General features: G+C 40.2%; 1 protein-coding gene across 3 annotated transcripts in view; it reads right to left on the bottom strand.

Annotated features, from left to right (window-relative positions):
* Positions 1-10,000, bottom strand: part of LOC147008505 (ephrin-B2-like) — an 86,695-nt gene that overhangs the window by 73,980 nt on the left and 2,715 nt on the right. The window contains exon 2 of one of the 3 annotated variants that reach the window (XM_085864439.1): positions 9,620-9,712. The exons of the other annotated variants lie outside the window; for them this stretch is intronic. Within the exon in view, the coding sequence (XP_085720565.1) occupies positions 9,620-9,702 (83 nt within the window). The 5' untranslated portion in view covers positions 9,703-9,712. The remainder of the gene's footprint in view (positions 1-9,619; positions 9,713-10,000) is intronic. 3 annotated transcript variants of the gene reach the window in all.

Here is a 10,000-nt window from a genome sequence, read left to right as displayed (position 1 = left end):
TCATGACCAAACTGGGTACAGACGTCGGCCATGGTCGAATTTAGACACTTGTCGTTTTTGGTGAATCTAAGACAAAGGTCAAGGTCAAGGTCAAGGTCACCGAAAAACCGAAATTCTTATTTTCGCTAAAATTGTCGTATCGACTTCAAACCAAATCCAAAATGTGCATCTTCCAATAGTGCATCCAACCATATGTCTCAGTGGGGTGTCACACCAACACCCTTCTTGGCGGTCGGGGGTCGAATGTCAGAGGGGTCGGGTCAAAATTTCAAATTGCGATAAAAACGCCATTTCAAGTCCGATTGACTTCCAAATTATGATCATGACCAAACTAAGTGCTATAACTCATTAAAAGTAGCACTATCGACTTATAAGAACCAAATTGATTTCCAGGTTTTTGTTTTTTCAGAGATCATGGAGATATGACAAAGTTATTCCGGCAATTTCTTGCTCAACGAGCAATTTCATTTGTTTGTTTGTGCACAGGATATCTCAAAAAGTTGTTGACAGATTTGGATGAAATTTTGTAGACAGGTTAGGTGTGTGACAAGGACGAACTGATTCGATTTTGGTGAAGATCCGGATCCCACTACTGTAATTTTTAAAGTGATTCTTCACAATTGAGAGATCGGGCCAAAAACGATATATAGCACAATATCGCAAAAAAGTCGTGGACGTATTCGGTCGAAACTTCGTGGACATGTTGGGTGTTTGACAAGGAGGAACTGGTTCAATTTTGGTGAAGATCTGAATCCAGATCTGGATGCGAGAATTATTTAGTTTTTTTAAGTTGAGAGATAGACCTCACTATTGAGAGATAGAGCCAAAAACGATACAGTACTGTACAACATGGTATTTCAAAAATGTAATGGGCCAGATATGTTCTCGTGGATCAGGAATTGCGTGGTGGAGGTATGCGCTCTACTGAGTGCCTTTCTAGTTTGGTAATAAAACATTTGTATGAACTTTACTCACCTCTAACATGTCGAGGCTGGGTTTGAATCTCGACCCAGCTATAAACTATCATCTCGGTATTTCAGGCAGGGCAATTCATCCATGTGGGTGCTGTCCCTCGGATGGACGTTAACCTGGGCGTCCTGTCTGCTGGCATTAGTTGGTGAACGTTAAAGATACCACGGTGTCATTCGCAAAGAGTCGGCGAGCTGTCACCGGCACCATGACCAAATTACAAATTCCTGCCCAAACTACTGCTGGGAAAGCAATGACAAACCACTCCGTATATCCCTTGCTAAGAAACTGATTTGTCAGCAACTACACTCTGTAACAGAGTATGATATATCGGAATTGAGAATCAGAATGAACTTTACCAATAGCGCATGCATTTTATTGGGTTCCATTGACAGCTTTGGATCTGTGCAACCAAACTTGAACATTTAACAATGCGCTGTGGGGTTCCCGAAGGCAGCAGGAAAATAAACCTGTGGATCCTACATTTCCACGCTTCACGACCCATGCACAGAGCGGCTCAAAGTTTCTCGGTTGGTTTGACATCTAAAGGGCTCCCAATATGCCATACAGACCTAAACTTCTTAACCAGTTGCCCATGAAAATCTTCCATAATAAATGCATGAATTTTATAACCGAAACAATTGAATTGTGCCTGTGTTGCATTATTTTGCACACCAACAAAGGTATCTTCTCAATTAACCCAGTGACATCAAAACGAGATGCCTCTGCATTGTGCCACAAGTTCAGCTGCAAGTTGTAGCTCATTAAAATTGCTCGAGAAGATTTTTGGGGCATTTAATTATTCAACAGATAACAAAACACGCAATTGGCAGCACCTTTTTGAGTGTTTCGCACTGCTGTGTTCTGGGTCTTCAATCTAAAAGTCTTGGTTCACCTTTTACATTTTACTCAATCACTTATTCACAAATACCGATCTGAAAAGAACATCTTCTTGATATATATATATATATATATATATATATATATATATATATATATATATATATATATATATATATATATATATATATATATATATATATATATATATACATCCCAGGATAAATGGATAAACGTATGATGTATGGGATACCAGACTTGGTGGCGTAATGGTGAGAGCATCCACTGTGAGTCTGGGATGTTGGTGGTTCAAACCCTGGCCAATGAGTTTAAAAATGTTATGTGCTGCTTCCTTGCTTGATGCTCAGCAATTAAAAGGAAAGAGCATGGACACACAATGCTGGAAAGACAACAATGGCAAACAACCCAGTAAAACCCTTGCTAAGAAACTACTTTGGTGGCACCAATACTTTGTAAAGAGTATGATCCATCAAAATAAAAAATGGAGTATGGGATTTGAACCTGTGTTTCCTGACATCATGAGCCAGGGGTTCAGATGTGAATGCGAAATAAGCCAATTGTTATTATTATTATTCCTCCTCAAACATTTTGCTTACCATAGATTGTCTTTAGGACTGTTTTACGTCATACCTGAAATAGTGTTATGGTGGATGTACCCTGAATAGAGTTGTCATCATCATCATCATCATGTACCATGCCCTATGTGGTAGAGTGTTGACGCCGCCGAAGCTGTTACTAGGCTACAATCTTGGTTGGGTCACCACTCTGACTCAGGAAGTCAGGAAAAGAATTTGGAATTTGTTCAGGGTGCTGGTGATGGCACACCTACTCTTCACAAAGGACACCGTGTGATCTTTAACGTCCACCGACTAATGTCAGCAGACAGGATGTCCAGTTGAAGGTACATGCGAGTGACGGCCCATACATTCATGAATCACCCTGCTTGTGAAACACTGGGATGACGGTTCAGAGTTGGGTCGACATTCAAACCCAGGATCGAGAGCTTAGAGGTGAGTGTGATTCGAGCTTTATGAGACTTAAAAAAAAAAAAAAAAAAAAACAGAAATTCCAATGACTTTTACATCGCAAATCTATCGAGATCATTCGCTGGACGTGCTGACGGTTTTCCAGGAGAGAATTGAGAATTTTCCAAATTACATATTTCCTGAGAAAAGTTTTTTTTATTTTTTTTTTAAAGTTTGTGAAAAGTCTTTTTTCCTTTCCATACAATAACATTTAATCATCCGTAACCCATAAGGTCCAGTAACCCATTATTAAGCTGTCTCGGTATTGCAATATTGAGAGGTCTCCGGTTGCAACGTGACACATTAATTTTTGCATTAAAACATGCACGCACCCCACCTATGTCAAAAACTTGATCATTTGCAAACTTCACTGCACCCTCACACACATTTTGCAGATAATTATGCCCTGCTGAGTCACTGTTAATTTTACTTGACGTGGCAGGTGTCGCCTAACAAGCATGCCATGCCTTTCTGAAACGATGGCAGCACAGCCCTCACAGTTACAGTGTGGGCCTTGTTTCGAATGTAATCGTGTTTTGTGGTAGTGGCTTCACTACACTTTCCTTTTCAAGCTTACGTAGAACATCTGGTTATGCAGTGACGTCTTTGAAGTGTCTGGACAACGTTGTGGAGGAGTGGCGGCACAGCCGAATAAGTCGCGACATTCTGATGAACGCGTAACGTAATTTCATTACTTGTATAAACATAATTTGAGTAAAATGGTGAAAACATAAAGTTAATGCATTCAATACTCAATTGCCCTATGCTTGCAGGTATCGACTTATTTTAGGTAGAGTTGTACTTTGCGCATTCTCTTGGTTTTCTTTTCGACTAAGCTGAGCCCTCTACGTGGTCATCGAGTTATCAGTCTGTTGCTTTCAAGAGACAATGGACTAGTTGTTTGGAAGAGAGAGCGCCTGATTTCTCAAGAAACTGCCATGTCTCTAAGCTGCCCATTGTTAGTATAAAATGCCTGTTTACTGTGCATTGGCAATTTAAATTTTTTGGGAGGGACCTGGGGAGAGGGAGTAGAGGGAAGGAGGATGGGGGGGAAGCAACAGATGGCTTTTATTCCTATACAGATAATGTACTCAATACCATTACAGTGGAAACACAGGAACCTGGTGAGAACAGGAATGTGTAAAAACATGCAATTTTCCTCTGCAGGTAAATAGTTTTACAAGTATATGTGTGAATTGCTTGCGCAATTATGTGAAGAATTACACAAAACCCCCCATTAGACCACCTGTCTGCATTTTATGACCCTAAAGGTGGTCGTAACATACAGCTTTCATTACATGCCGACTCAATTTATTCAACACGGACTCCAATTTTCATTAAGGTGTGATAACATTGTGGTTTTGTTCATTTCGTCTTTGATACAGAGTGTAAAAATAATTTTCTTTATTCTGTCTTCCGTACTTGACATTAGCTGCCGCCCGCAGAGCGAACCGTCTCCATGGCTTCGGAAGCCTACCGGCATTCGGCAGCTCACACTGCCTGGATAACAAATCTCACCCTACTTCCTCGGGATGCATCCACGCCCGCATCGCACGGATGTCCACCGACTCACTCGAACCAAAATGGAATTTCTTGAAAATTACTCAAAAATAAATAACATAATTCTGTTGATGGACGAAAATGAATCTATCTCTATCTCTATCTCTCCAGACAAAAATTATTCTGCTGTCTCTACTGTCTCTCCGTCACCGTATTGGCTGAAATCGCCACAAAACAGACAACAATAAACATGATATAAAATTAAGGATAATACTAAAGATAATGATAATATCCATAGAATGTAAATTAAATGTTTGGCAATCAAAAATGAAGAAGGGTAATGATGAAAGGGAAACATTTACGAGTGTGCCAATCAAATTAACTATCATCCTCTTACAGGTCGCCAGTACTGCCAAAGCAATTCCTCAGCAAAGGTTATGCTGGTGTTGTGGTTTACCATTGCCTTCCTAGTGGTCTGTCAGGAAAGAAGAATAATAATAATAATAATAATAATAATAATAATAATAATACCCTACATTTCACACCATAAAGGCACATATCACTGCTGGGGCAGTTTCATTGGCAAGGAGTACAGTCCGAGACAGGTCACCACTCTGACACAGGTTATTACCCCCGGTACACTGGTAATCATTTCATCAACCTCAGAAGGATGACAGGCTGAGTCAACCCCACCAGATGTTAATTCAATGGTAAAAAACAGGGCCTTGAACTCAGGACCCTTCAGTCCCAAAGCCAGCCACCTTAACCACGAAGCCAACACAAAGCTACATATAGATGTACATATTTGTTCAGAGTGGCGGGAAATAATTTGCATATTCTTGATGAAGGATACCATGAGATATTTAATGTCCATCAACGATCAGTGCTGGTAAATGGGCCATCCAGCTTAATGTCCAACCAAGGGACGGCACAAACACTGATCCCTTGCCCTGACTGCAAAACACTTCTCGGATGGCAGTTTATAGCCGAGTCGGGATTTAAACGCAGCCTCGACCTCTCAGAGATGAGGGCGCCTACTTCTAGGGTATCCTTCCAGCCCTCATATAAGACCTAAACAAGCATTTTAAAAGTTTAAATAATTAATAATATTGTTATATAAAAGTGCTGAAATTTTCCAATAAATAAATAATTTTTTATTTTATTATTATTTCTATCTTCACCGATGCTTGCTTCTGCATTCTGTTTCACTCTCTGTTGCTTTGCACAATGCTGATAACTGATGTGTCTTGCCTACTTTTCCTTAGATTATTTTATTATTTCTTTTTTTAACAGTATCTACGGATCTTGGAGGAATATTTACCTCCGCCACCGAAGGTGAAGTTGAGGTTGTTATCAACCCTCTCTGTGTGTCTGTTTGTCTGTGTGCAGGATATCTCAAAAAGTTCTGTGCGGATCCGGATGAAATTTGGTGCGCAGGTTGCGTGTGTGACAAGGATGAAAAGATTAGATTTTGGTGAGGATCCGGATCCAGATCCCAATCTGATACATTTTTTTAAGTGATTGTTCACCATTGACAGATAGGGCTAAATGAATATCGTACTGTATAGCATGATATTTCAAAAATGTATTGAGCCCGATATGTTCTCGTGGATCAGGCATTGCGTAGCAGAGGTATGCGCCCTACCGAGTGCTCTTCTACTTTACTTATATTACATGAACAAGACCGGAACTTGGTGGAGTGCATACCTCTGCCAGGCTGAACAGTTACCATTTGTATCACACTGATAGACCTTAATCAAAATCCAATTGGCTTGTTGTTGTCACCTATCCAACTAATCGACCAAGTTTTGCCATAACCCGTCCACAACCTTTACCAATATCATATTATATATTGTTTTTGGCCCTATCTCTCAATGGTGACGAATCACTTCAAAAATTATAAAGTTATAGTTTCTGGATCTGGATCCAGATCTTCACCAAAATCGAAGCAATTCATCCAACCCGTCCACCAAGTTTCGTCCAAATCCGTCCATAAACATCTTGAGACATTGTGCTCACAGACAGAAAGACAAACAGGGATGAAAACATAACCTCCGTCCACCTCCAGTGGCGGAGGTAACCGGGACATTAGAAGACAACAACGTACTATTTTTGCATGAATGATGAGAACATTAGTAGACAAATGAAAGCAGTGTATACAGTATGTGAACCTGGGATCCACGAATCATGAGCTATGTGCTCAGAGGGGAGTGCTAAATGGCCAACCCAAAAAGGAAACTCCCGTTTACTTTTCCGTTCGAACGTCTCGTGTAGGCTTGGCTGTACAGGGGTTGGACATTTGGTTATGGGTACAGAAACATTTTTACTGCCTCCAAAACCGACGAAGAAAACACAAACTACGTGGACTTTCTTCCCCAGGCAGGACTTCATTACGTACAATTTGAACATTCAATGAAAACAACCGCAAGGTGTGTTTTGTAATGTGAAAACCATGGGGAAGTCCACATTTAGCTGTATCCTACTGCCACGCCAAAGGAACGAGAAACACGGAATATTTGTTTTACTTTTCTCTTCTTTTAGCGAAAATTTATCTGTCTTTCAACAAATTAAAGCTTTGAGCACCGTTTATTCATCCTCTCCCAAAATGTCCTCGGATTTTCAGACTTATTCGACGGACTACATTTTGATCATGATTGGATGGAAGATATATATATATATATATATATATATATATATATATATATATATATATATATATATATATATATATATATATATATATCTAACCGGGGATTAAACATCATCGGTAACAAAACTACCGATGCATAGTTTGACTCTCAACCACAACACCTTGCTGCAAACACATGCATACAATAACAATTGACAGTACAGAAGAGAGATTCATCGACAACACTGGCAGATGAGGAAACATGAAATGAACAAAACATTTATAGAAGTGACTGCAGCAGACGAAGGACTGTCTAACAGCAGGGAGAGTGGCATGGCCACATTCCATACATCCTGCAGAGTCAGGTCAAAGGGCAAAAGGAAAAAAGAATCTGCCTCTCTGTCTTGCACATGCGCATGCGTGCACACACACTGGACTAAGAACACAATAAAACTTCCATTCCCCTCTCAACATCTCTTATCCCTCCTCCTGAAATACTCCGATACCATTTTTGTCATGATAATCAATGTAGTCTTCAAATAAAATTATCAACGTCATGAATCCTCATTTGAATGTGCACCCAAAGAAGCTCGCAGCTTTCCAGTCCAAAATCCGATCACGACAAGTCTTTGACTCCCCATTAAAACATTTAGGTGCTTTTCCACCCAGAATTTCCCTTCTCTCTTGCTTCCAGTCTCATGGACTCGATGTTCTCCAACCTCCACAGTTCCCAGCCCGAGATCGATGGAGCGTCTGTGTCAGGATTTGCGGTGCGGAAATCGCCGCATTAGAACTGGAGGCGCCAGAATCCATCAGCTGTAACGAGCGAAGCTACAACAGCAAACATGCAAAACAAGCTTAGGAGATAGCAATGGAGACGTAACATGCTGATGAGTAAGAAAAGGCAGAGAGAAATGCTTGGAAATTAAGATTCAGAGAGAGATGGTTACCAGAGATATATGAAAAATTAAGTGAGAGAGAGAGAGAGAGAAAGAGAGAAAGAGAGAAAGAGAGAAAGAGAGAAAGAGAGAAAGAGAGAAAGAGAGAAAGAGAGAAAGAGAGAAAGAGAGAAAGAGAGAAAGAGAGAAAGAGAGAAAGAGAGAAAGAGAGAAAGAGAGAAAGAGAGAAAGAGAGAAAGAGAGAAAGAGAGAGAGAGAGAGAGAGAGAGAGAGAGAGGAAGAAAGAGATGGGGAGAGAGATGTGGAAAGAGAGAGATGGAGAGAGAGATGAAATCTGGAAACATTACAAGTCCAAAGAGGAATTGAAAACTTGAGTCATGAAAATTGTCAGGTTCCAAATGGGAAGCTGGGAACAAAGGGAATGTGGATTGTGAAAGACGGGGAAACTTAAGCTGGGGATCTGCAGAAATAGAGAACAGGTGAGATGTGCAGATGTAAGACCTTGGTAGAAGAATGTATCGAGTTTAGTATCTGGAGAAATGAGGAGCCAGACGGTAGAAAGATGTCCAAATGGAGATCCGAGCTATGTGCAAATGGAAGCCTGTATTTGTTTCTCGATCATAAAGTACATTTTACATGATCATCTCTGCTGCTGCATTAAAGTATACTTATTTTAAAATACACTGCGACACTCCACTTTTACCGTTTGGAAATTGTATCAAACCATGATAACGTAAGACCGACAGTTATTATGACTCGTAATGCACAGTCTTATGAATGGATATCCATGCAAATGTTTTTCGACCATTTCAAGAAAATAGAAAGTTTCATCTTTTTATAAAGTTTCAGCCAAGCGACTGAACTTTCCTGGTACCCCGTGTTACCAAAATATATCATTTGACAAAGACAAACATGAAGAAATGTTTTTTCCTACTGTTCAGGGAAAGACAGAGAAAAAGTGAGTAAGATATTGAAAAATTGTTTCAGAAAGTCCTTCGAAGCGAAGTTCAAATTGTACCGACAGTGCAAACAAGCGGTGAGCAGCTGTTTCAATCATAGCATGCTTCAAAGGTTAACTCAGTTAAACGAGTACACAAAAGAAATGTTTGATAAACTTCACTTTGGTTCTACCATTAGGAGGACGAATATGTAACATCCAAAGTATAGTTTTTATAAAAGCTCAACAAAACGAACACAGCACGTTGAGGATAATACAGACATGAAACCGACCAGCGGACAAAGTTACGGACTGTCGGGTGTGATGATCTGAACATTAGTCCATAGTTTGGAAGACCGCATGCTCAATACTCATGTCCTTGATGCCTATTTAGTCCCCTACCAGTTTTGCCAGAGGGGGCCATAGGTTTTCTCTCTTGTCTGTCCGTCCATCCGTTCAACTGTCTGTCCGACCGTCCCACTTGTAGTTTTTCACACTTTTTTCCCCCCATACACTTTAATATATTTAACTGAAACTTGGTACGCGGCTTTATTATGATACATTGCAGAACAAGTTCGAGTTTCGTAAATTTTTTCAGCTACGTCCTTTTTGGACTGAGAAAATATCACATCGGGTTGGGGACGTGCATCGCAAAGCAATTCTCACTCTTGTTTACACAAAATGTCCTTGCGCTTCACGTTAGACATGACCAAGCCTTTACGTAAGTCTTAGACACCAGAGAAACAAAGAGTTAATTTTTCAGTTAAAAAAAATCACTCAATTACTACAATTATAATACCTGTACTCTGGATTACGAGAAGGTAAGGTTTGATGTATTCTAAGTAAGTGACAGAATGGACAAACCCACAAGTGCATCTCCATCCGCACTTAACTGGAAAGGTACAGCAGATGCCAATGATGGTAGTGGGGGGGGGGGGGGAGAACAACAAGAGCAGCGGAATCACAAATTCTCCTCGGTGGTTGTTGCGAGATCATTTCGTTCAAAAACAATCATTAATTAAAACAAAAATACATGGCGGTTAACAACAACATTTAAAGATCAACGATGCCATACCACATAGGCAGATCATGAGGATGAGAGTAAAAAGTCTGCACCACTCTGAGGCTGACAACTCCAGCACAGGTAAATCAGACTCACGGACTAAAGAAATGACTCGAT

This window comes from Eptatretus burgeri, chromosome 18 (genome assembly GCF_056783735.1).
Source record: "Eptatretus burgeri isolate ZD-2024b chromosome 18, Ebu_testis_v1, whole genome shotgun sequence".
In the NCBI taxonomy this organism is placed as follows: domain Eukaryota; kingdom Metazoa; phylum Chordata; class Myxini; order Myxiniformes; family Myxinidae; genus Eptatretus; species Eptatretus burgeri.
This window is presented reverse-complemented; position numbering and strand designations above follow the sequence as displayed.